The 27,632-nt window shown below is 41.2% G+C and overlaps 1 protein-coding gene across 2 annotated transcripts in view; it reads right to left on the reverse strand.

The window, feature by feature from the left end:
- Positions 1-5,548: 5,548 nt before the first annotated feature.
- FMN2 (formin 2) overlaps positions 5,549-27,632 on the reverse strand; it is a 234,538-nt gene continuing 212,454 nt past the window's right edge. For both annotated transcript variants that reach the window (XM_050950369.1, XM_050950370.1), the window contains 2 exons: positions 9,090-9,171; positions 5,549-7,640 (listed from right to left, as the gene is read on the reverse strand). In XM_050950369.1, the coding sequence (XP_050806326.1) occupies positions 7,614-7,640; positions 9,090-9,171 (109 nt within the window). In that variant the 3' untranslated portion in view covers positions 5,549-7,613. The remainder of the gene's footprint in view (positions 7,641-9,089; positions 9,172-27,632) is intronic.

Here is a 27,632-nt window from a genome sequence, read left to right on the forward strand (position 1 = left end):
GTGGCAGGGAGTCACAGGCCTGGGTTCAAGTCCCTGCTCTGTATCAGGCACAGTCAATGTTTGACCCTTGGTCACTCCTGTGTGAGCACTCTAACCACAAAGTAAAGGTTACTATGGGTATGGCTACACTTGCACTTCAAAGCGCTGCCGCAGCAGTGCTTTGAAGTGCGAGTGTGGTCGCAGCGCCAGCGCTGGGAGAGAGCTCTCCCAGCGCTGCACGTACTCCACATCTTCTACGGGTGTAGCTTGCAGCGCTCGGGGGGGGGGTGTGTTTTTTTCACACCCCTGAGCGTGAAAGTTGCAGCGCTGTAAAGCACCAGTTTAGCCATGGCCAAAGGGATACCTTTTAGCCCCTTGGCCTACTGGATTGGGTTCCTTGGGTGTGATAGATGGAGTGGGGTAAAGGGCTCAGATACTACAGTAATTGCAACCAAATAAGTACCACAGAGCTTTCTTTACAAAAATAAAGCTTTGTCTCAGTTTCTTCATCTGTAAAAGTAGGGTTGTTAATAATTAGTTTTCTGAAGTGCTCTGATATATAGGATGAAAGTGCTATGTAAGCACTAAGTACTGTTAAATCGCTAGACACATAGTCATTGAAGTACCATACAACCTGAAGGTTTCAATTTGCAACACAAAACAACACAAGCCTTTTACAGCCACTTATAAGAGCCACACTGGAATTCTCATTGAGCCACATCTGTGTATCAGGCATGGAAGCAATAATTTAGAATGATGCAATTTGCTTAAGTAATGAGGGGTAATGTGCCATTCTGGTGCTTAACCAAGGCTGGAAATTTCAGCTGCAGTTTTGCTGTTAACTGAGCAGCTGAAGCTGAAAACAGTATTTTTCACATTATTGTAGGAGGAAAAAAAACAAAACAAAAAGAGCCTAATCCACCAATCATTACACTGGAGCTCCCAGGTTGCACATGAGCTGAAGATCTTGGGTTTATTTACTTCTTGTAGTACCATGAGCAATTAGGATTGCCAACTTTCTAATCACACAAAACCAAACATCCCTACCCCTTCTCTAAGCCCCCCCAATCCTGCCCCTCCTCAAATGTCTGCTCCCCCTCCCCTCACTCCAGTACCCCTCCCACCATGGCTTGCTCTCCCCCACCTCCCTCACTTGGCAGGGGGAATCAGGGACTTGGGCTGCAGGAGGGGGCTCTGGGAGGGCATTCTGACCTGGGGTAGGGGGAGCAGGAGCAGACTCCAGCTGGGCAGGACTAAGGCTTCCTGCCTAGCCTGACCCTGTGCAGTGCCCACAGGTGCAGGGGCCAGAAGGCTCTGCCCATGCCCACAAGCACTGTCCTCACAGCTCCCCTTGGTGAGGAACCGCAGCCAGTGGTAGCTGCAGAGCCAGGGCATGGGTAGCACATGGAGCTTTCCTGGTCACGCTGGGATCCAGGAGCTGCACACAGCCAGGGAGCCTTAGCCCTGCTGCACCGCCAACTGGACTTTTAACAGGCAGGTCAGTGATGCTGACTGGAATTGCCAAGGTCCCTTTTCAACTGCGTGTTCCAGTCAAAAACTGAATAACTGTCAACCCTATGAACAATATGTATTTGCATAGAGTACCTCATGGAGCTGTCACCATGAAAATTTCACCATGCCAAAGAAGCTTACGGGGCCTAAGAAGCTACCATGGGTGGGAGGGGGAAGCACTATCTAAGCTATCCAGTAGGAAAAGGCCTTACGGCTGAGCCCCTCAAATGTATTTAGGCACTTTTCAATAAGTGTTTGTTAGAGGCCTAAACCCCTTTCAATAGCTGGGCCTAGGCACTGAATTCTGCTCCAGAGGAAGGCACTGCCTTCGGCTCAGGTTTACAGCCATGGCCCCCTCTTCTACAGCTAGGTTCCTATGCCCTTTCTTGCAAAAAAGGCAAGCAGATGTGGTGCCTTTATAACCTTTAACACAGACAGGACCCTACTAGTAAGGACACCCCTTGTTTGAGGCTTAGCCATAAGCTGGGTTCTGGAATTAGTGCACAGGCCCAGCAGCAGCCACTTAAGTGCCATAGGCCCTTTACTAATGGAAACTTGGGTGTCTAGAGCACCTCCAGGGTTAGGCAGCAGTTTTAGAGATTCTGTCTTTAGAAGCTAGTTAGCTAAAGTGGCAGGTGGCCAAATCCCTTGGGGCTCTAACACCTAGGTGCAAACCCTTCCATTGACTGCAATAGAGTTGTGCCCACTTGTGTTAGAAGCAATTGGCTTAATGTGTGCTCAGTGCATCCCTACCCTCCCCCCCCGCCCAAGACAACCATGGCAGACATTTCTCCCATTACCCAAAAGCTCAGGGTTAGAGCACTCCTGGGGCATATGGAAGAGCCATGTTCAAATCCTTATGCTTCCTAATTGGGAGTAGGGACTTGAAAGTGGTCTCCTCAGTGAGTGGTCTAATCATCAGGCTGTGGAGTCAACCTCTGTCTGGCCCAGTGAATATTTAATTATTTAACACAAAGTGGAACAGCTTCCACAGGAAAGAGAGAGTGCCATGAACACACTATTGCTGGAGACCTGGGCTCAATCTTTGCTCCAATTCAGGCAGAACAGAGATTTCCAGGTGTCCCACATCCCAGGTGAGTGCTTCAACTACTGGGCAATTAGCTATAATGTGGTGTGTGTGTGGAAGTCTCTCTCTCTCTCTCTCTCTGGTTTTTCACCAAAAAGGGCTCACCTGGCTCAGGCCCCAAACCCCAGGAGGTTAAGAATCCTGAGCAGAGAGGAACCTCCATCTGGCCTGTCAGTCAAGCCTCCAAGACCCACATCAATGAGATTTAGACACATTGTGGATGTGGAGCCTAATCATCTCCCCTTTCCTCTTCATTTCACTGGTGGGTAGCTTCTTCAGCTCCCTGCTCAGCTTGCTGGCTTCAGCGAATCCTTTTCTTAGGCACCTAACGCTCCTCATAAAATACATGGTGCACTTAAGTTGATTCTACTGGGTGGCAGGATGTCTAGGCATTTGGTGTTGCAATGCACATCGAACAGTGGCCACTAGTGGTGACAGATGACAAAGAAAAAGGTTCCTGACTACCCTGAAAGATGCAGAAACTTCAGGAGAACTGGAGACAGTAGAAGATAACACAAGTCTATGAAGTACAATTTAGGGTTTGGGTATAGCTGTCAGCAACACGTATCATTCAGATTGCCTAGCAACCAGAGTGTCTTTCCTAGGAGCTGGGAATTGGAGTGACAAATACAGAGATAGATGAACACCTCCTGGGCTAACAAACCTTTTTGTCTTTAGCACTTTCTCTGTGAACAGGTTAATTTGGTCCCTAATGCTATATTACCTTATAAAGCAACCGTGACCACTGATATGCAGTGTTGATACTGAAGTGTGTGAGTCCCAGCTCCTCAAAGGTACTTAGGAGCCTATCTTCCATTGATTTCAATAGGGGAATTAAGGCACTCAATACCTTTGAGGATCTGAACCTCAATCTTTATTAAAAGAGTGAGATGGGGTAATTTATTTTACTCAAAGTACTGTCCCCATCTCTAGCTCTCTGTTGACCTCTTGTGCTTACAGGCTTTGCCAGAGACTAAATGTAAACTGAACAGTTATGCATGTTAACATTTTCTATTTAAATACATATAACTAGGCCACATTGCTTCCTGCATTCAGCAGTGCTAAGTTCACCTCCATTCTTTTTTCTCTTCATGTGCTAATGGAACTTGAAGGGGTAAGTGGTTGCCATATAAATGTACAAATGCATTGGAGGAATTCACAAGATTGAACCTGAAAAAGAATTAAGCCACACATGTTACTAAGTGAATTAGCATTTATACAGCCTGAAAAGAGAAATGCACGTCACCTCGATTCGTCAGAGCTGAGTCATTCTGACAAAGATGCTAGAGTGGCATATCATCTTGTTACCTGTTATGGCACTGAGCTGCTCTATGCAGGTTCCAGGGAATAAGCAGCGCTGTGCAGCACAAGCAGTAGACTGGACATGGCGAGGGGATCAAGTGAGGTTCTGCAGAAGGATCTGTGGGAGCCCAGCCCATTTGCAGTGAGGCAACTGGTCATAAGAGTCAATGCCTACAAAAAAAAACCCCATGTTCATATGTCAAACATAATTTTGATTGCAGGGATCTCAGATACCCAGCAACAGCATCCACAAAAATCCATCTGTATCCTATCAAAGAAAGTATGACAAATGGGCTTCTTGCCTCTCCAAATTAAAGACTTGGGATATTCAGCAATACTTGTATCTTTATCAGCCCTTCATTCTGTGCTGTTATATTTTATTTTAAAGGCAAGTCCATTTCCCCTCTCTGAGATGCTGCATTGCAGTACCAAACCTGGCTCAGAAGGCTGAAAGGATCCTGTCTCTAAACTATCCCATATTTATCACCATGGAATGCAACTGTATGACGGGTTGCCAGTGTGGAAGGTGTTTAAGACCAGTGTGACCTTTTGGTTCTAAAAATATAGAGTTTATAGAGTATTTCCAACTTCCAAGTGGCCTGTAAAGCTACTTCATGACCTGGATACAGGAGTACTATAGTATTAGTTCAAATGGTAGGCAACGAAGGTAGATTGCTAGATATGATCTTTTGTAACCAGAGAGGAGAATTAAACAAAGTAGATGCATCTACCACATTTACAAGCCATATTTACATCTAGTGTCCGTAATGCTGTCCTAATATCAACTACGAGAGGTGTGAAATAAATACACCCATGATTGATTTTACTTTTTCCAACTCACCAAGCACTACAATTACAATGAGGGTAGGTATAGAATCTGGACTAAGAGGCATGGTCTGAAAGGAAGAATTGGTCCAAGAATATGAAAAAGTTAGAAAACCATTCATGCTGCCTGAATCCTAAAAGTCCTTTGTGTTGCTACCAGCTGCTGCCACCTCTTGGAACTCTGCTTTTAGAAACTGATCACTCAGATGTGGCTTGGGTTATCCCTGTTACATGTGCAACTGGTTTTATACTGCATCCTGAAATAGCGAGAGATGCACATGGTAGTGGCACTAGATTACTAGATGATGTAATAATTAACTGCTTCATATTTTATATGCAGCAATGCATCTGTATGTACACAAAGTCTTTGTCCAAATACACATTTTACCAGACTATTAACTTCCCTCTATTTGTAGGGAAAAATCCTATGGGCAAGCAAGGACTGGGGACTAGTAAGAATCCTCTATTTGGGCCACAGAGCAGCTTCCCAGCCACAGAGTGAGAGAATGAACCAGCCAAGAGATGATGGTCACCTTGCTTAATGCACTATTGGAAGGCACTCAGATACGATGACATGAAAGTAGTAAAAGATCCTATATAAAATAGAATAGAGCTGTAGACGTCCCTCCATGGCCCTGTGTAAAGGAGAGATCCATATAGGTGTGGATTCACTGCCCAACACCTTCTCCCCGCATGCTAAGGGATACGGAGTAACCCCTTTCCACAAGTGAATTACATCAGTTCTGATGACCAGAGCCCTCACTGAGACAGCATAATCATCAGTGAACAACGACAACAAAAAAAAAAGGCAAAAAAAAAAAGCACCTTTGGTCTCATCATTCCTTTTATTTTCATATAAATTAACATTCTAAAAAAAATTGAAGTAGAAACACTAAATACAGTATTGCACATAGCGATCTCTGTTAGATATCCTATTATTTCATTTAGTATGGTAATATACATACCGTAGGTACTGAAGGGAACAGGAAGGCTAGAAAACCAAAACATGCAACTGTATCTTTGCACTTAAATAAAATAAATGCAAAAGTTAAGAGCAAAAGACTATAGTTTACATAAATACAAACATAGGTTTGAATCAGTGCCATTAAAATAAACTTTATTTTTAAAGTTACTTTCCATAGGTTACTCATAACAGCAAATAATCTCTTTTCCCTTTTGCAAGAAGTAACATTACTCCCAACAACACATGATTTTAGAAATCAATTCTTGGTAATCATATTCTTGCCAGAAATTATCATGAACACAGAATTTCATATAGTTTTATCAAGCTACAGGAGACTTATTTTTCACACAAGTGAAGAACATATTTTCTAGTGCTTAGTATAAGTGACTAACAATGGATTCCTGAGGTCATATTAGACATTGCTCTTATGACACCTGGTACAGTATATTTGCCTCTGGACAGCCAGGAATGTCTTATGATATACTAAGCTAGACAGGGAATAATCCACCCCAGCAGGTTAGACCTCAAATCATTCAGAAGCTTATGCTACCCCTGTGTCTTCAATGCTAAGAGATTGTGAGCATGTGAACCCAATTCATGCCACACCTTGCTGTTTCCAAGAAAACAGTGCTTTGAAAGAGAATGGTTACAAGGCCAATTCATGTTGGGTTCAGTAGTTACATCTGGGGCAGAAGGTCCTTACTAGGTCAACAAATCAAAACTAATAAATAGTTAGCTTAATTTCCAGATCACAAATAGAAATTAATCATGTGGCTTAAAAAGAAAGGCATAAATCACAGATTTCCATTGCCTCCTAGCCAATGGTATGGACTACTTAGAGAGAAAAGTTTGTGACTCTGATGTTAAATGTGAAATTGACATGAATTAGTCAATCACCTTTGTTTTGTCAGTAGAGTTGACTACTGTATTTCTCTAATGCCAATTCCTAGATATATCTTTTTATATCCCTCATAAAGGAAGTCTTAAATTAATTGAAAAGATAATTCAGAAAGAAGCCTAGCTAGAAACATCGTAGTCCTGAGAATCCTATGTGACTCAAATAATCAGCAATATAACTGTAATATCCCTTAAGTTTTTCTGTATACAAATCAGCTGCTTTACATGTTAGCAAGCTATAGTGCCCGAGTTCCTCTTTTATCCTCTGAAGTACTCCTGTGATTTTCTGTGTTTACTGCTTTTCACTTAAATGTTTTTGGTTCAGGTTTTCCAACTCCCCCCTCCTGCTATTCACTATCTGGCAAAAGATGAAGAAAAAGTATGCTGTCTTATTGATTTTAAAGATAGTTAAGGTAAACATCTTGTTCCACAAATATTTAGTCATGGCGGGCAACCAAACAAGTTGAGAAAGCATTGATTATACTGTATAAACAGCACTTAACAATTCAAAATACAAACTACAAATGTCAACGTGAAACGGATACAAACAATTCACTAGAAGTAACATTTCTTTCCCTAATCTAAATGCAGTGGCATGGAGTATGTGTGTTAGACAGATGTTGCCAGTAGGAATGGAAATATTTTACTGTATCAAGTAGCATTCTTGTGAAGTTCAAATTTAATAGAATTTTCAGCATCTTCAGAACTGATGCAGAGGCTGCCTCTTAGGCATGCTGGTTTGGTCTACTGGTATTAGACCATGAACTTTACAAAATACCAGTTTTTGGGTGGAAAACGAGGCATGGGATATAGGGAACTTGTCTCATGTCCATAACTAGTCTATTGCTGGGCACTCAATTACAGTGATTACATTCATTCATGAATGAACAGTACACATTTATCAGTGAGAAACTCTAGAGAACAAAAAGCAAATTTGAAAGGCCAAGAAGAAAACAAATGATCTGAATGATGTAGTTTCCTTTCCCGCCCCCAACAGACACGTTGAGTTTTCCTGATCAAGTGGCAATGGCTTTTGCATTTCTTCTCTCAAATCTTCATACTTATCTTTGCTTTCTGAAAAGAAACACAGTAAGAAGGTAAGTTACCATATATAAACATATGTATTATGCAAATATGTAAAGCACAGGAATATGTAGGCTGATCACCAAGTACATCGAATATATAGTTTACTTAAAAAACCCTGCAACAAACTCAGTTTTAAACAGATTTAAAGTACAAGATGGCTAACCATGCCTGTGGTTTTGGGGGCAGGGTCCATCCTTTTGTTGTATGTACAGTGTCTAGCACAATGGAGTTCTGATCCCCAATTGGGGCTTTTAGGCACAATAGCAATACAAATAATTATAAACTTATTTAAATGCATGGCTGTTCTTAAATAATACCATAAATCTGCATGATTTTATTCTTACAAAGTGGAAAAATCCAACCAAACAAGTTTTTAAAACCTACATCTTGATGTGATTACAAATAAAGTTGATAAACTAAGATCTAGTTTACCATTCCTAGCCAAGTTATTACTTCATTTACATTTCCTGTGTCACTAACCACGGCCAGTTACAATGAGAAACAACAGCAATAATTCTTTTCTCCGTGAGTTGGATTATGCCAGAGAGATTATGGTAAATGACAACATGTTTCATTTCAAAGACATATGTCACATGTCACAATGATTCATAAAATATCATTAAATAGAAAACAAACTGAATCATGTTTTTAGGAAAAAAACATGACCAAGGAAATAGTCATTCATTTTTAAATATTGCCAAAAAAGAAGCATGGGAAGACACTATGAAAATTATGGACCAGATTAATATTCCACTGGGAAAAAAAATCCAGCCATTGTAAAATAGGCCCATATCCTGAAAATGCTTATGCATGCACTTGACTTTAGCAATTTGAGTAGATGGGCACTGAAGTTAATAGGAGTTGCTCATGTACTTAAAACTGAAGATATGAGTAAGTATCTTCAGGATTAAGGCCACAGTTTATAGGGAGCTGTATATAGCTCAAGAGATTAGTAAAAGTAGAGTATCTTTTTCTAAATCTCTGTCTCTAACCCAGCCCAGGTGCATAGTGACTTACAGTCACTGGCATCTAATAGGTCGTCCATGGCCCAGGGGACAGGTGACCTCATCACAAAATCCCCATCACAGTTGGAAGCCTGAGTAGTGGGGCTGATCATTGGATGAGTTTGGAGACTGAGCTACCTCCTCACCCACCACAAAGGTCCGTCTCTTCCAGGTTCAGGGGGATAAGGCACATTGGCAGGGCACTGTGGGGAAATTTTCACTGCCACTACCTGAGTTGCATCTGTTCTGTGGATAAATATAGGACTTCAGGGTTGTCAATCTGGCACCTTTCACAAAAAAGCTAAATTCAGACACATTTAAAAATAAATATTAACTAAATATGTCAGGATAACGTACATACAAAATGCAAAAAGAACAAAGAAAAGGAAAAAGTTAATAGGAGTAGTATAATAATAATGCAATCTGTTCTTACTATTCCAGAATCATGTCTTGGCTTTATATTATAAAGTGATTTCCCCTTTTTCTGTCTGCACACTTCTTCTGCTTCTTTAACCCTGAAGAAAGAAATTTTGATGAATATTTCACAGGGTTAAAGCCATTTGCAAGACAGCACAATATGTGAATCAAAGATTAAGGTTTAAAGACAACAAATGTGTAACTCCCTCGCCCCCCCAATACATGAATATGCAATGGTCTGCAAAATACCATTTATAATAAGTATTTGCTATTACAATACTACCAAGAAGACTGTATAATTTACCAGGGAAGGTGCAATCACTTCTAATTAGAGAATGTAAAATTCACTACCATATCATTAAAATTAGGATGCAATTATATCATGGTTAAAAATTATACTGTCTGACCCAAACAGTTGCTTTGCAAGTGTACGTATTGGAAACTGCATTTCCATCATTCATTGTTTACACTTCTGAAATGACCCCTCAGCATTTCACCGTCTGCATACTGCCAAAAAAGCTTTGCCACTCTTGATCCTGACTATTCCCCAAATTTTCTTTCATTTACCCAATGATTTAATTCATTTTGGCAGAAACTTATGAAATGATTCAGCATAAATGTCCGTCTTTGCTTTCATATTCATAATTGAGGAAACTTGGTTTTCAATTTAAAACACAAACAAAAATATTTTTCAGTTTCAGAGCAGTTTATAGTCTCTGGTACTGATTCTGTGATCATTTACTGCTGGGATCAGTGCTTATTATTAGGAGCTGACATCAGCGAGACCGCTCACAGTAGTCAGTGATTGCAGGATTGGAGGCTAGTCTGGAATCCTTACTCACACCACCACCCTATGCCTGTTCAGGCACCTTTGTCAGATATTAAATGTACAAAATAAAGCTAATAGCTGCTCCTCCGACCTACAATAAATCAAGCTCAAGCAATGCTCTCTCCCCAACCAAAAACAGCCCTTATTACGCTCCTTCCTCTCCAAAAGCCTGGGTAGCCTTGCAGCAGGCTCTGAACAGCGACATATTTGGGCTTTTTTGGACCAAAGAGAGGAATAGGTTCTGAAGCTGAGGGTTTTTCGCAATGGGAATACTTGCTTCAATACCGATCCTTCATGTGAGGAGGGCTGCAAGTCAGGACTAATTAAATGATGCTCAGCAAACACAGCATCTATGATAGGATAAACCTCCCTGGGTCCAGAGCAGGGTGTTGTCAGTGGAGTACTATCCCCTAGGACAGGGGTTGGCAACCTTTCAGAAGTGGTGTGCCAAGTCTTTATTTATTCACTCTAAGTTAAGGTTTTGTGTGCCAGTAATACATTGTAATGTTTCTAGAAGGTCTCTTTCTATAAGTCTATAATATATAGCTAAACTATTGTTGTATGTAAAGTAAATAAGGTTTTTAAAATGTTTAAGAAGCTTCTTTTAAAATTAAATTAAAATGCAGAGCCCCATGGACCGGTGGCCAGGACAGGGGCAGTGTGAGTGCCACTGAAAATCAGTTTGCATGCTGCCTTTGGCACACGTGCTGTAGGTTGCCTACCCCTGCCCTAGGATCTGCTCCTGTCAGTAGCCTGCCAGAGCTCAGTTCTGGTGAGCTCCAGGACACCGTTTCAAAGGTGTTCGCTCCATTAAGATTTTGATTGATCTGCAGCTCAATCTGATATTGCCATTGGTCGGGCATTCCGTTGATCCTGTGTCGGGCATTCCGTTATTGAACCTTTATGTTTCAGAGGCTTCTATTGTAAATGGTGACTCTTAATAGGGTGGACTCTTGAGTGAGGGATGGCAATGTACTTTATAAAGAAAAGGATAGCAAGAGAGAGTCAGGTAAAACCCACATTGACTTTCTGTATAGTTGCCGGCAGTGTGAATTTTGGAGACAGCTTAATTTGTCTTTTCATCATCATCCAACAGTGGGAAATAAACAGGAAAAAGATATTGAAGGAACGAGTACAGAGACCAATGATACATCCTTGGGCTGGTCCCAATGGATAGTCTCCAAACCACTTGCATGTCTGCTATTTCGCTGTGACTATAAGGAGCAATGTGAGAAGCAGTTTTAAAAAAAAAATCATTGTTTTATGTTAAGGGCCAGATTTTCAAAAGAGATCAGTTCCCATTTAGAAACTTAAATGCAAGTGGCCAGTTTTTTCTCAGCACCCAGTGAAAATGTGACCCCAATTGTGTCTACTGAGCACTTTTGAAAATTTAGTGTCAAGTCACTGTCCCTTTTATCCAACTTCAGCCAACATCCCCCAGCTTTTTCACAAACGCAAAATGTATACTTTTACTAATCAGCTTTAATCATGATTCTCTGCCAGTTGTGAAATCAAAGCTCTGACTGCACTCAACATCTTAAACTGAACAAATATAGAAATGTTTCTAATTGTACAGGTTTTTTTAAAAAGGTGATTACACATTATTTTGAAACTGCATTTCCAGTCTAAATGAGAAGCAGATGAGATGGTGCTGCACAATATACACAGAGCCTCTGCAAAAATGCTTAACAGCCAAGTAATGCGGCCTTTGTAAAAGATATTTAAAATGGGTTCAATAAAGGTAGCAGCCAAGATGTAGTGGTAGCTGCACAACAGCAGCTTAGACAGAGGGTATAAAATGCAGTCAAGTTCACAGTACTTGTTTGTTCACTTTCAAAGACCGATTTACCCTTTCTAATTGACTTCTATGTAAATTTGGTCACATTTGAAGGAAGAAAAGTCTCCTATCTCCTATGGTGACTTCCTAATAATCTATTAGACAGTTTTTCCAATAAAAGATATTACCTCCCCCCCCTTGTCTCTTTAGACACATTTGAGACATTAAAAAGGGTCTATTACTAAGATTAATATATATTAGAACAGTGTATCTATCATTTTATGCAATTATAGCTGCTAGAAAAGTGGCATATCCCACTTTAGCAAAAGTTATACTAAATAATTGATATTCTGCAAATACTAAGACTTCTCAACAACCTCTAATGCAAAGAACAGATGGTATGAAACACCCCACAATATTTCTCTAAACCAACTCACTCTGATCTGGAAATTGCTGTCCAGTAACATCAGGGAAGCTTTAGTTCCATGCTCCATCCCAACTAAGTGACCCTTTTCTGGGACATACTGGCCATTGTGCTGTATTTATGATCACACATGGCAGTTCTGTTGTGGACTGCAAGTCAATGCAAAGTCGCTGACTTGGATATTTTCTGGTAGATATCAGAGACGCCCAGGCAGATCCAAGAGAAAACTAACTGTTCTTAGCATTACAATGAGAACAAAAAAAACTCGCTCGCATATATTGTAAGTACTTCATCAATACGGTGCTAAAATTCTACCTTTATCAGTGGAAGCTTTGATCTATTCAACATTGATTTCCCCTCCATTCTAATAAAAATATTTCTAAAACAGATAATATTGTAACTTAGAGCTGGTTAACATACTTCAAATTCCAAAATTGACAAAGTTTAATTAAAAGTTTGAATTTCATTCAGAAAAGGGAAGAAATAACCATAACTTTTAGTGAAAATGTCTCTATATTTCAACTAGCTCTAATTACAGTTTGTGGTCCTATATGAGAGAAGTGCTACAGAAGCTGACAGGCAGCTTGGCCAAACCTGAGCAGTGCGGGGCTGCGAGTGTGCTGGATGGGAATCGGGAGCAAGCAGGCCAGGGCAGCCAGGATCAGGAGGAACTGATCCTGGGGAAGCACTCTGGTGAATGGCCAGGAAACAGGTAGTGTGTGAAGGGCTGGGGGGCAAGTTGATGGTGGGCTCTGAGGTGAATGGGGAGTGTTGGGGACTGCAGGGTGAGGGGCTGGAGCTGAGATTGGGATCTTGGAAGGTCAGTGGGGATTTGGGGAGAATGGGGGATGCTGGGGCTGAGGTCAGTGGAATGAATGTCAGGGCTGCTGGTGTGATCTGTATGGGGGCTGTCAGGAGAAGTGGAGGCTGATGGAGGGTCATTTGGGTATATGTGGGGTGGGATGGGAGGGGTATTCAACAGCTTGTGAGGGGTTTTCTGGGGTAGGGAGCACTTTGCTGAGGAAACCTTGTGCAGGGGCTGTTTATACCGCACAGGGCTGGCAGCAGCTGAAACAGAGCACTCCTGCTCTGGATGTGCTGCTCGGGCAGAGAGGACTGTGAGGCAGTATTCTCAGAGGTTCTCAACCCTCTGGCCTGTTTCTCCTACAGGGGGAACTCACTTCTCAGGAGGATAATTTACATTGGAAACAGCCTCAGCCTGCCAGCTTTCCTCCTTCAGCTCTCCCTTTGGGTTAAAAAATACAGAGGACCCCCACGATGTGATCTAACCAGCATGTCCTCACCTTCCCCCAGACTCGGTATTCCCACCTCTGCTGCTTCCATTCTAGCTTGGGCAGGGGCTGGGCAACAGCTGCCGTGACATATGGATCTCAGTCTAGTTTGGCAAAGTGTGTGTGTTTTGGCTGGGGGGGTGGGGTGGCGGGGAAGCATACGTTCTCTGCATACCATAAGTCATAGGTGGGGTGGAAATCAGTAAGTTCACTGCTGCTGTTTTGTATTACTACAGCTTTTGAAGAGAACTGCAGTGTTTATATTGGTTTGTTAAGGAGTGGCCTGCTTTGAGAGACAATAGGACTTGTCACTGTTGAAAAACCTGGCCAACCTGCTCAAATTTGCCCCTCTCCACATCATGACAGAGGCGTGCCTGGGTCAGATCTGAATGAGTGGCACTTGCCTCAGCCCATACTTCTACCATAGCCACTGAATCATCAGCAGGCTCATCATGCCCTCCTCCTGAAAATCCACTGCACCCCCACAGTGTAGAACCTCTGTTTTAGGGGGCAAGAGGAGAGCAGCATACTGACCTTTCGCCTAAGATGGCAGATTGTCTTGTATATCATGTGCACGATCTACTTTAAGGAAGGCAGGACCCCCAACATCCACAGAGTACAGGGTCCCAAAAATCTTTAATCTGGACCTGTTTATATATGTTGAAATCTCCAACTGCAGCTTTGAGTGTTTGCAGGATAGTTCTTGCAGAGACATGGTACAAGCCAATTGGCAATTAAACTTGGACTCTTAATAGGTCTTGTCTTCCAGTTTGGAAAATTAGGTCTTTAATTCTTCAGGACTGTGCAACCCACTAAGAGAGCTTCAACTGCTTCTACTCTAGACTTCTTTATAAAAGGTACATGGGGCGGTGTGACTTATGTTCTAAGACAATGTGCCAGGTTTTGGTAGGATGCATGGCCAACACTAAAAAAAGAACTTCTCTTGAGCCTGTGAATATGTAATTTATGGCACTATAAATGTAGTAAGTGAAAAATAGTGTGGTCTAGTGGACAGGGCCCAAAGCTGGGAGCCAGGAACTACTGAATTCTACTCACAGACAAACCACTTACTCATTGTGTGGCTTTGGGCTACTTTAACCTGTTTGTCTCTTGGCCTCCTGCTCCTGTGATGAGATGCATGCAGGCAGATTCCTGTGCTTGCAGGAAGCCTCAATGAAGTCAACACAACTCCACATGCATGCATCTTTAGCATCAGAAACTAAGCTTCTTCATCTGTAAAATGAAGATAAAATTTACCTGCATCACTGGGGTGCTGTGTGAGGCTTAATTTGTGACTACATAAAAAATGGAAAGCATCGTGTATGTGTTAAACTGTAGTATTACATACAAGAAGTCTGGTAAAAGCATTACCTTTTATCTCTAGCCTACAGCTGTGGTCATTAGGCTTCTTCAATGCTAAATCCAAAAGCAACTAAACTATTATTAATTGTTGCAATGTGCAAACGTCTATTCTGAAGGCTGAAAATATGACTTAATCCAGGATTTTGTTTAAATTTAAAATTAAAATGTACTGATTTCTCCTTTCAAAAAGCTCTAAAAACATACTGGTTTGAACATTTCTACCACTTAAAATTAGAGAAATCAAAAGGGCAGACAAGCAGCCACCAGCTAAACTAATACTTTAAATTAGTTGGACATGACTTTGAAATGTCATCAGCAGTTTCCTCCCTTCCTTGGGAGTCAGTATGTTTGTACTTTTTCACTATGATAAAGTGGACAGAGGAATGAACTCATTTTAAATCCCCTTTTCTTTGCCAACTGCCATGTTTTATAATACGTGCCGTGATGTGCACAGGATTTGTCAATTATTTAAATTACTAATTTAGAATTATGCAAATGATTATATTTAGCATTTCCATTGTGTTTTCATCTATATATATATGAAAGGAATTTGCAAAAGTGGATAAGCATCAGGCAGAAAAGTGAGAACAACCTTGGCTAATATATTTTCTATTTGTTCTATTAAGAAATATGCTAAAAATTAGTCATATATATGTATGAATGATTTAATATATATTGAAATATATGTTGAATCTTATAATGCATAAAGTGCCTATCACCATACCAATCAGCAATACTTGCAAAAAAATTAAAACAGAAATTATATTTAAATAGCTATAAAGTATGAACAAAATTAAAGAGAAAAACCTGTGCTAGCATCAAAAATATAGCGTTAGCCACACAGGAATAAAACAAAAGAAATGACAAAGAGAAAAATACCAAATCAATAAAAAGATCGAGGGGAGAGGGGAAGGGCCGAGAACCATGGAAAGTCCACAATTCTAGTAACAAACAAGAATCTTGAAAGGGATATAAGCCATCATGCCTCAAGGAACAAACTCACCTCTTACTAAAAGAGTTAAGAGGAAACTTTTCCTGGGGGCAAATTATTCCATAACTGGCTACTGCAGGGCTTCTTGCACCTTCCTCCAAAGCATCTGGTGTTGTCCACTGGGAAGCAGGTCACTGGATTTGATGGATCACTGATCTGATCCAACTGCTATATTCCTAAATATGTTTTGTCTAAGTAAGCACTGTGAGGTTGGGCCCCATTTTGTGATAAATGTTCTAGCTATTAAAACACAAAACCACTGAACAAATTCACAGTTTCAAGTGAATCAGAAAAAAGTAGGTCAGTTATGTGTCAGAATCCTGGAAGAAGATGTGGCTGAATGTACATTATATAAAAATTAAAGGTCACAAGCTCATTTACTCATACACATTTTACTGGTCTTTAATAGACGGTCTAAAACTAGCCTTAATATTTTTATATCAATAATAAAGTAGGATAGTTTTGCTAACACATACACTTTTACTTACTGCTCTGATGACATCAACCCTCTCACAGCTCTCTTCACTGGGTTCCTGCTTCATTCTGCATAAAGTTCAGACTACTTTATGTCACTTTCAAGGCTTACCATAATTTTACTTCACCTACTTCCCATTGTTTCTACTTACTTTTACTCTGACACCAAGGTAAGATGGTAAGCAGCACAAAAGGTGTGAATCTCCTTTGGCTCACTCACATTTTTGTGCCTTTTTTCTCACTCCCCTGCTATTGACTTCAGTGTCAATGCAGGTGGAAGTGCTATTTAATGAGTTTTACTCAGATGTAATAATTTTTTGAACACTGTAAGCGACCTGGTCAGAGAGAGAAAGTTACTGTTTAACTATGGTGAGTTATTACAATTTCCTGTATGAATATATTTATCTAACTTCATAGGGGACTGTGGGAAAAGCAAGCAGGAAAGCAACATTTCTATACAAGAAAACCCCACTGGCGTGAAGGAGAAAAGGGAGGACAATTACAGAACAATGGCATACATCGAGGTTGATGTGACACAGATCTTCTAAAAAGCCTTTTGCTGGAAAGGAGGAGGGTGTCAATTGTCAAGACCTTTCTAGAGGGACAGGTTGACAGAGAGACACTCTGCAGAGGACATCTAAAAAAGTTGGTTTTATCCCTACATCCATGGAATGGCAAGCCTCTGGCAAAGGTGGGTGCACATATAGACTGGTTTATTGTTTTTAAGATGTTTTCTCCTAAATGCTTTGGTTCTAATAAATAATGCTTTGCTTTTAAGGGGGCTGTTTGGTCACTGTATTACCACAGTCATTGCTAATGAGGGGTAAAGAATTGTAGGGCCAGTCTACAGTACAGCACTACAACAGCAGAGCTGCACCAATACAATGGTGCCACTGTAGCGCGTCTGGTGAAGACACGCTATGCCGATGGGAGAGTGCTCTCTGACCAGCATAATTACTCTACCTCAGCGAGAAGCATAAGCATTGTTGGCGGGAGAGCATCACCGGCTGACACAGTGCAAAACTTGTGTCACTTTTCACACCCCTGAGTGATGTAAGTTAGATCAGCTTAACCGGTAGTGTAGACCTGCCCCAAGTCAGACCTGCTGAGATCTTGTGTGATTCCATCCTGAGACAGGTGATGGCGCAAGGCCTGAGAACAGAGAAGAGGATGCGTTCAGACAGACAGGAGGGGTCAGAGGTGCAGTTAACCCAATAACTGTGATAAGGACTACTCATATGCTTAAAATTAAGCATGCGTTTAACTGCTTTGCTGGATCCAGGCCTGAAAGTCCTCAGTTTCCATTTTTAAAGCCCTTCCCAAAATCCACTCCTTTCAGCAAATTTTCACTTCCATTCCATTGCTAGCTACTCCTTTTCTGCCCCATCGTATTGCCTCAATTAAAACACAAGACTATACAAGTTTCACACAAAGCACAATATCAGTCACATTCTCTTTTATAGTCTTTGCCCCTCCCTTCTTCACCTGTTGTCATTTCTTGTGGTTTTTAAAATCAAGACCTAATCTTACAAACACTTACTACCAGGGTTAGTACTCACTATTGTGGGTTGTCCAATTTAAAGCTAATGTTGTTCCAGTACTGTAAAAGGGTAAATGGGATGACCCAGGTAATTATAAGCCTGTCAACCTGACATTGATCCTGGACAAGATAATGGAGAGGTTGATACAGGACAAAGGAGCGTAATATAATTATTGCCAATCAACATGGATTTAAGGAAAATCCTGTTAAACTCAGGGTATGTCTACACTACGGGATTATTCAGATTTTACATAAACCGGTTTTATAAAACAGATTGTATAAAGTCGAGTGCACGCAGCCACACTAAGCACATTAATTCGGTGGTGTGTGTCCATGGTCCGAGGCTAGCGTTGATTTCTGGAGCGTTGCACTGTGGGTAGCTATTCCATAGCTATCCCATAGTTCCCGCAGTCTCCCCCGCCCCTTAAAAATTCTGGGTTGAGAGCCCAGTGGCTGATGGGGCAAAAATCATTGTCACGGGTGGTTCTGGGTAAATATCGTCAGTCATTCCTTCCTCCGGGAAAGCAACGGCAGACAATCATTTGGCGCCCTTTTTCCCTGGATTGCGCTGGCAGATGCCATAGCACGGCAACCATGGAGCCCGTTCAGCTTTTTTTTTTTTTTTTTAATACAGTCACTGTATGTGTATTGGATGCCGCGGACAGAAGCGATACTCCAGCGCTACACAGCAGCATTCATTTGCTTTTGCATGAAAGCAGAGATGGTTACCAGTCATTCTGTACCGTCTGCTGCCAGTGTAATCTGGCAATGAGATGACGGTTATCTGTCCTTCTGTGCTGTCTGCTGCTATCATGGGTGCCCCTGGCTGAGATCGGCTGGGGGTGCAAAAGCAAAACTGGGAATGACTCCCCAAGTCAATCCCTCCTTTATGGTTTCTAAAAATAGAGTCAGTCCTGCCTAGAATATGGGGCAAATGTACTAGAGAAGCAGTGTATCAGAGAGTACAGCTGCTCTGTGTCAGATCCCGCAGAAATGATGAGCTACATGCCATTCACAGGGAGTGCCCCTGCAACAACCCCACCTGTTGCTTCTCTTCCTGGGCTACCGTGGCAGTGTCCCCCCCATTTGTGTCATGAAGTAATAAAGAATGCAGGAATAAGAAACACTGAGTTTTTAGTGACATAAAATGAGGGGGAGGCAGCCTCCCGGTGCTATGATAGTCCAGGCAGGACATTAAGCAGTGTGGGGGAGAGGAGCCCAGCATCCCACTGCTATGATAGTCCAGGCAGTACAGAATCTTTTCTTTTCACATGAAAGGGAGGAGGCTGATTGAAGCTCAGCCCCCAGTTGCTATGATGAAGACGGTTACCAGCCGTTCTGTACCATCTACTGGGAATGACCAGGAGTCATTCCTATTTTCACCCAGGTGCCCCCGGCCAGCCTCACCTAAAGCCAGCCAGGAGCACTCATGGGTTGATAAGAAGGACGGTTACCAGTCCTACTGCACCGTCTGCCACCGGGGAGGGGAGAGGAGCGGGATACTTCTCTTCACTGCTGCTGCATCGCGTCTACCAGCAGCATTCAGTAGACATAGGGTGACATTGAAAGAAGTCAAGAAATGATTTCTTTCCCTTTTCTTTCACGTGGGGAGGGGGCGGAGTAAATTGACGAGCTATTCCCTGAACCACGCCGGACAATGTGTTTGAACCTACAGGCATTGGGAGCTCAGCCAAGAATGCAAATACTTTTCAGAGACTGCTGGGGACTGTGGGATAGCTGGAGTCCTCAGTACCCCCTCTCTCCCTCCATGAGCATCCATTTGAGTCTCTGGCTTCCCGTTACGCTTGTCACGCAGCACTGTGTAGCCTGTAGATTTTTTTTTCAAACACTTTGGCATTTCGTCTTCTGTAATGGAGTTTTGATAGAACAGATTTGTCTCCCCATATAGCAATCAGATTCAGTATCTCGCGTACGGTCCATGCTGGAGCTCTTCTTGGATTTGGGACTGCATTGCCACCCGTGCTGATCAGAGCTCCATGCTGGGCAAACGGGAAATGAAAATCAAAATTTCGCGGGGCTTTTCCTGTTTACCTGGCCAGTACATCCAAGCGGAGATTGCTGTCCAGAGCGGTCACAGTGGTGCACTTGGGATACCGCCCGGAGGCCAATACCGTCGATTTGCGGCCACACTAAACCTAATCCGATATGGTAATACCGATTTTAGCGCTACTCCTCTTGTCGGGGAGGAGTACAGAAACCGATTTAAAGAGCCCTTTATATCGATATAAAGGGCCTCGTAGTGTGGAGGTACAGTGTTAAATTGGTTTAACGCTGCTAAAATCGGTTTAAACACGTAGTGTAGACCAGGCCTCACTTGATATCTTTTTCCATGAGATGACAACTTTGGTCTATAAAGGTAATAGTATTGATATATAATACTTATGCAGCATCAAGTCAAATGTCTTACAGAAGTCTGACATTTTAATTAAAAACTAGAATACTACAAAATTAATATGGCACACGTTAAATGGATTAAAAGTTGGCTAAGAGGATAGTTCTCCAAATGTAATTGTAAATGGGAATCATCACTGAGCAGGTGTGTTTCTAGGGGGATTCCCACAGAGATCAGTCCTTGGCACTACACTATTTAAAGATGATCTGGAAGAAAACAAAATCATCACTGATAAAGTTTTCAGAGGAGACAAAAAATAGGGGAGTGGTAAATAATGAAGAGGACAGATCACGGATACAGAGGGATCTGAATTGCTTGGTAAACTGGCAACTGCAAGCAAACACTATCCATGTTAATAGGGGCAAAAGTAAATGTATACATATATGAACAGAGAATGTAGGCCATACTTACAGAACGGGGGACTCTACCCTCAGAAACAGTGACTCTGAGAAAGAATTAGAGGTGGTGGTGGATAACAAAATGAACATGAACTCCCAGTGCAATGCTGTGACCAAAAGGATGAATGTGATCCTTGAAAATTGATCTATTGGAGAGGGTTCAGAGAAGAGTCCAAGAATGGTAAAAGAATTAGAAAACCTGCCTTATAGTGGCAGATTCAAGGAGATTAATCTACTTAGTTTAACAAAGGGAAGGTTAAGGGGTGACTTGATTACAGTCTATAAGTACCTACATGAGGAACACATATTTGACAACGGACTCTTAAATGTAGCAGAGACAGATATAGCAAGATTCAATGGCTGGAAGTTGAAGCTAGAGAAATTCAGACTGAAAATCAGGCAAACATTGTTAAGAGGGTTATTAACTATTGCGACACATTATCAAAGGTTGTGATGGATTCTCCATCACTGGCAATTTTTAAATCAAGACTGGATGTTTTTCTAAAAAGAGATGCTCTAGTCCAAACAGAGATTATTTTGCAGAAATTCTATGGTCTGCGTTACACAGAGAGTCCCATTAGATGAGCACACTGGTGCCTTCTGGCCTTGGAATATATGAATCTATAAATTGCAGAGACCAGTCACAGCAGTGTGCAATCTCAGGATCAGACCTGTCTGATACTTTATAAATATTAAGTAAAATTTCCATAATTTGAATCCACCTCATTCAGATAGATGTATGTCTTCACTTAGCTAAAATGCTTTATTCCAGCGAGGACTTCCTCCAATGCAGCTATAGCAATAGTGGAACGCTCAGTAAATGTAAAAAACATGCAACATCCATGAGCATGTGAAAAACCTACATTTTTAGCTAGTTATTATACAGTGCAAAACAGGCTCTCAAATCCTGCCTTTGAATAAAATTTGGATAGTTTACTAAGGGTTAATCTAAACAGAGGGAGCGGTTTCTTGTTTCCATCATAATAAAATTGTTTTTCTCCAGCACTTTCACCTCCCACTCCCCCCAATTTATTGTCAGGCAAACATATACAAAAAGTTCACCATGATTAAGTTTAAAGACAGCTTGCAAGATGAATAAGGGAGATACACTTTGGCACAGATACAGGAAAAAGAAACCAGACGTCCTTGCAGCCCTGAAGGCAGAATCATTTTATCTACCTTCTAGACCAAACTCCAGCCTGACCACAGCCTTATCAAGACTGATAGAATTTCTCTCATCATTAAATCCAACGAGAAGGGGAGCCACTTCCCTGCCACAAAACATTAATAATTTTGTCTGAATAAGTATCTGTAGCAGACAGATTCATTTCCGACTGGCTCCAAGTAGGCTTGGTGGAGACACTCTTACACTTCACTAGAGTCTACTAGTACATGACAAATTTAAACATACTGACAAGGTTGGAATGTTGCATGCTTTAGGTAGTAGAAATGGTCACAACAAACCTTCCAACATCAAGCTAAGAGCAGACATTATTATTACACTTCGACAAGATTCTTCATGAAACAACACCATTGTGTCTGTACAAATTAAATACATTGTGAGACAGAGTAAAAAACTAAGTGAGGCAAGAGATTCCATCGTTTGAATTAAATGGATTTTAAATCAGTTAAATAAAAGAAAAAAAGGGATGTCACATGCTAAACAAAGGCTTTCAACTGTTCTGTGAGGATTGCTCTCTGTCTTGCAAGTAACATGTTTATAATACTAAGACACATGAGCAATTTCTTTAAAAATCAGCCAAACCATTCAGTGCCAGATATTTCTCCAATCTCTGGAGTACCACATAAGGAAAGAGAGTTATAAAAATCTTTCTTGTGAAACTGTTTATGAAGAGAAGGGCTCAATGTGATTATTTCACCCTGTTTTTAAATGTGTTTATTTAATTATTTACTAAATACTCTTTTAGAGCAGAAGGTCATATTTCTTGCATGAGATAATCACAGCTAAAAATCAGAATTGTTAAAATAAAAGTAGTTTATAACACACAAGCAAAGTTTAGAGCTCTTGCACTAAGCTATCAGGGTTGAAGTGATGAAACAGACATGATTCAGTAACTGACTGCAAAGACTTTTACATAGATAAGAAGCACATTATAATGTACCTGGTCCCATCAAATTGACGGATGAAACCTAACCTCTGCCTACCAACAAAGAGGTTATGCATTGGACTATCTTGATATCACAGCCAACTTCTTGCACTGCTCCTTTAAGGACTGTGTAGCAGACAATAGCTGGCCGAAAGGCACTGTGATTAATCATACTTTGGCTCAGAGGATCAAGGACAAATGGATTAAAATGTTTTAATCTGACCACTTAAAATAGAAGCTAACCTGTAGCAGAACCCTGGACATTTTCCTCCTTTGTCAACAACTGATGCCCAGTGCTGCTCGGAGATGTCATTTCTCAAACAACACACATCTTGACAATACAATGAAAAAGGTGCCTGGTGTGTTTCGTTGATGAAGATTTCATTGAGATTAGTGAATTTTGTTACTACATTTTATTTAATTTACTTTCAGAGATAAGTCCACATCTTTGGATGATGAAATCTGGCATGTAACTCCCTTGACTTATACATTATAGAAACATGGAATCATAGGACCAGAAGAGACCTTGAAAGGTCTTCTAGTCCAGTCCCCTGCACTCATGTCAGGACTAAGTATTATATAGACCATCCCTGACAGGTGTTTGTCTAACCTGCTCTTGAAAATCTCCAATGATGGAGATCCAACAACCTCTCTAGGTGACTTATTCCTGTGTTTAATTACCCTGACAGTTAGGAAGTTTTTCCTAATGTACACCTAAACCACCCTTGCTGCTGTTAAAGCCTCTTGCTTCTTGTCCTATCCTCAGGAGTTAAAGAGAACAATTTTTCTCCCTCTTTCTTATAACCACCTTTTATGTACTTGAAAACTGTTATGTCCCCCCTCAGTCTTCTCTTCTCCAGACTAAACAAACCCATTTTGTTCACTCTTTCCTCACAGATCATGTTTTCTAGACCGTTAATCATTTTGTTGCTCTTTTCTGGACTATCTCCAGTTTGTCCACATTCTTCCTGAAATGCGGCGCCCAGAACTGGACATAATACTCCAGTAGAAGCCGCATCAACGCAGAGTGGAGCAGAAGAATTACTTCTCAGGCCTTGCTTACAACACTCCTGCTAATATAGCCCAGAATTATCTTTGCTTTTCTTGCAACAGTGTTACATGTTGACTCATATTTAGCTTGTGATCCACTATGATCCCCAATACTCCTTCCTAGGCAATAATTTCCATTTTGTGTGTGCGCAAGTGATTGTTCCTTCCTAAGTGGAGTATTTTGAATTTGTCCTTATTGAATTTCATCCTATTTACTTCAGACCATTCCTCCAGTTTGTCCAGATCATTTTGAATTTTAATCCTATCCTCCAAAGCACTTGCAACCCCTCCCAGCTTGGTATCGTCTGCAAAATTTACAAGTGTACTCTCTGTGTCATTACTTAAATCACTGATGAAGATATTGAACAGAATGTGACCCAAAATGGATCCCTGCAGGACCCCACTTGAGATGTCCTTCCAGCTTGCTTGTGAACCACTGATAACTACTCTCTGGGAACACAATTCCAACCAGTTATACACCTACCTTATAGTACTTCCATCTAGGTTGTATTTCCTTATAGTGTTTATAAGAAGGTCATGGGAGACAGTATCAAAAGCCTTACTAAAGTCAAGATATACCACATCTACTGCTTCCGCCCTCTCCACAATGCTTGCTGTCCTATCAAATAAAGCTATTAGGTTGGTTTGACAATACTTGTTCTCGAAAAAGCCACGCTGACTGTTACTTATAACCTTATTATCTTGTAGGTATCTGCAAATTGATTGCTTAATTAATTAAGCATTTTGTGTCTGTTTTAATTAAGCTGACTGGTGTGTAATTCCCTAGCATGTCCTTATTTCCCTTTTTATAGATGGGCACTATATTTGCCCTCTTCCACTCCTCTGGAATCTCTCCCGTCTTCCATGACTTTTCAAAGATAATCACTAATGGCTCAGATATCTCCTCAGTCAGTTCCTTGATTATTCTAGGGTGCATCTGGTGACTTGAAGACATCTGAATTGTCTAAGCAATTTTAACTTGTTCTTTCCCTATTCTGATCCTATCTCATTTTCACAGGTATTCATTATGTTAGAGGTTCAATTGCTGCTAAACTTTTTAGTGATGACTGAAACAAAGAATATGAATGAGAGGCTGTCAGGCAGTTCTCTTAACACCACATTCTACAGGCCATTACCCTCCGATACCACTGAGGGTTACCAAGAGAAACTACACCATCTGCTCAAGAAATTCCCTGAAAAGCACAAGAAAAAAATCTGCACACACACACCCCTAGAACCCTGACCAGGGGTATTCTATCTGCTACCCAAGATCCATAAACCTGGAAATCCTGGATGCCCCCATCATCTCAGGCATTGGCAGCCTGACAGCAGGATTGTCTGGCTATGTAGACTCTCTTCTGAGGCCCTACACTACCAGCATTCCCAGGTATCTTTTAGACACCACTGACTTCCTGAGGAAACTACAATCCATTGGTGATCTTCCAGAAAACACAATCCTGGCCACTATGGATGTAGAAGCTCTCTACACCAACATTCCACACAAAGATGGACTACAAGCCACCAGGAACAGTGTCCCTGATAACGTTGGCAAACATTTTGGCTGAACTTTGTGACCTTGTTCTCAGCCACAACTATTTCACATCTACCTCAGACTGGACCAGTCCACACAAGAAATCCACTTCCTGGACACTACAGTGCTAATAAGCAATGGTCAAATAAACACCACCCTATACTGGAAAGCTACTGACCGCTATACTTACCTACATGCCTCCAGTTTTCAACCAGCCAACAGCCAAGCTCTCAGATACAACCGCATTTGCTCCAACCCCTCAGACAGAGACAAACACCTACAAGATCTCTATTAAGCATTCTTACAACTACAATGCCCATCTGCTGTAGTGAAGAAACAGATTGACAGAGCCAGAAGAGTACCCAGAAGTCACCTACTACAGGACAGGCCCAACTAAGAAAGTAACAGAACACCACTCGCCATCACCCTCAGCCCCCAACTAAAACCTCTCCAGCGCATCATCAAGGATCTACAGCCTATCCTGAAGGACGATCCCTCACTCTCACAGACCTTGGGAGACAGGCCAGACCTCGCTTACAGATAGCCCACCAACCTAAAGCAAATACTCACCATCAACCACACACCACACAATAAAACACAAACCCAGGAACCTATCTTTGCAACAAAGCCTGTGGCCAACTCTGTCCATATATATATTCAGGGGACGCCATCATAGGACCTAATCACATCAGCCACACTATCAGAGGCTCATTCACCTGCACATCTACCAATGTGATATATGCCATCATGTGCCAGCAATGCCTCTCTGCCATGTACACTGGCCAAACCAGCCAGTTTCTATGCAAAAGAATATATGGACACAAAATCAGACGTCAAGAATTATAACATTCAATAACCAGTCAGAGAACACTTCAATTGCTCTGGTCACTCAAATACAGACCTAAAAGTCACAATTTTTCAACAAAAAGAGTCAAAAACAGAGTCCAACGAGAAACTGCAGAACTGGAATTAATTTGCAAAATGAACACCATTAAATTAGGCTTGAATAAAGACAGAGTGGATGAGTCATTACACAAACTAAAAACTATTTCCCCATGCTAATTTTCCCCCTACTGTTACTCACACTTTCTTATCAACTGTTGGAAATAGGCCATCCTGATCATCAGTACAAAATATTTTTTCCTCCTGCTGATAATAGCCCACCTTAATTGATTAGTCTCATTAGAGTTGGTATGGCAACACCCATTTTTTCATGTTCTCTTTGTGTATATCTATCTTCCTACTACAGTTTCCAGTGCATGTATCTTTAGCCCACAAAAGCTTATGCTCAAACAAATTCATTAGTCTCTAAGGAGCCACAAGTACTCCTAGTTCTTTTTCCTGAAACAGAGAAGCCATTAAGCATCTCTGCCATTTCCATGTTTTCTGTTATTGTTCCCCCTGTGCCAATTGAGTAATGGGCCTACCCTGTCCTTGGTCTTCCTCTTGCTTCTATTATTACTCCCGTTTTAATCTTGAGTATTGAATGGCCTTTGGATCCATTTCAGTACTACAAGTCCTTGGCACTCTGCAAATCTTGATACTAGAGCTGATCAGAAATTTTCTGCTGGAATGATTCTCTGACAAAAAATGCAGTTTCTGTAAAATTTCTGGCTGGAAAATCTAAATGAAATTTTTCATTTTGCACAGGTTCCACCCAAACAGGAATATTTAGTTTTGAACTGTTCAGCTTAGAACTGATGTGAAACATTTTTCTGGACCATGGTGCATAGCCTTATTAAAGTTGTAATTTGGGCCCCCATTCTCTCCTATTGTCTGGGCTCTGTGGAGGACTACATCTCTCACATTGGAGAATGGACTTCCTTACAATCAAGCAGCGTGGGACACCAAGGCATGACAGTGACTGTGTGCATCATGGGAGATGTAATCCGACCAGGAAGTCTGGACCATAGGGAAGAATGGAGGCATCGGGTATTCAAATAAGAGCACCCATGAGGCGAAGCACCACAATAGGAAATGCAGTTTAATGTTGAACTTAGAAGCATTTCAAGTGAATATAAACCAAAATCAAACATTTTGATTGCAGAATGTTGAAATGTTCATTTTGATTGAAAATGCAGAAATGTTTCATTTCAACATTTCCTAATTTACATTTTTTGAATACTTCACTCCATGAAATATTTAAATATTGCATTTTTTCTCCTGATTTAGGATGACAAATGTTGAAACATTAGAATTTCCTGTGGGACAGAACTTGCGAATTTCACTCAGCATAACTTGGAAGATCCTGGTGGTCTAGGGATTTTGTCTTACTCTGCTATGCAACAAGAGAAAGGCCAATTGTGTAATAACCATGGTGTCCAACCATATATAGAGAAACATAACTGCACAATACACTGTCACATTGAA

The sequence above is a fragment of the Gopherus flavomarginatus genome, chromosome 4 (genome assembly GCF_025201925.1).
Source record: "Gopherus flavomarginatus isolate rGopFla2 chromosome 4, rGopFla2.mat.asm, whole genome shotgun sequence".
Classification (NCBI taxonomy): domain Eukaryota; kingdom Metazoa; phylum Chordata; order Testudines; family Testudinidae; genus Gopherus; species Gopherus flavomarginatus.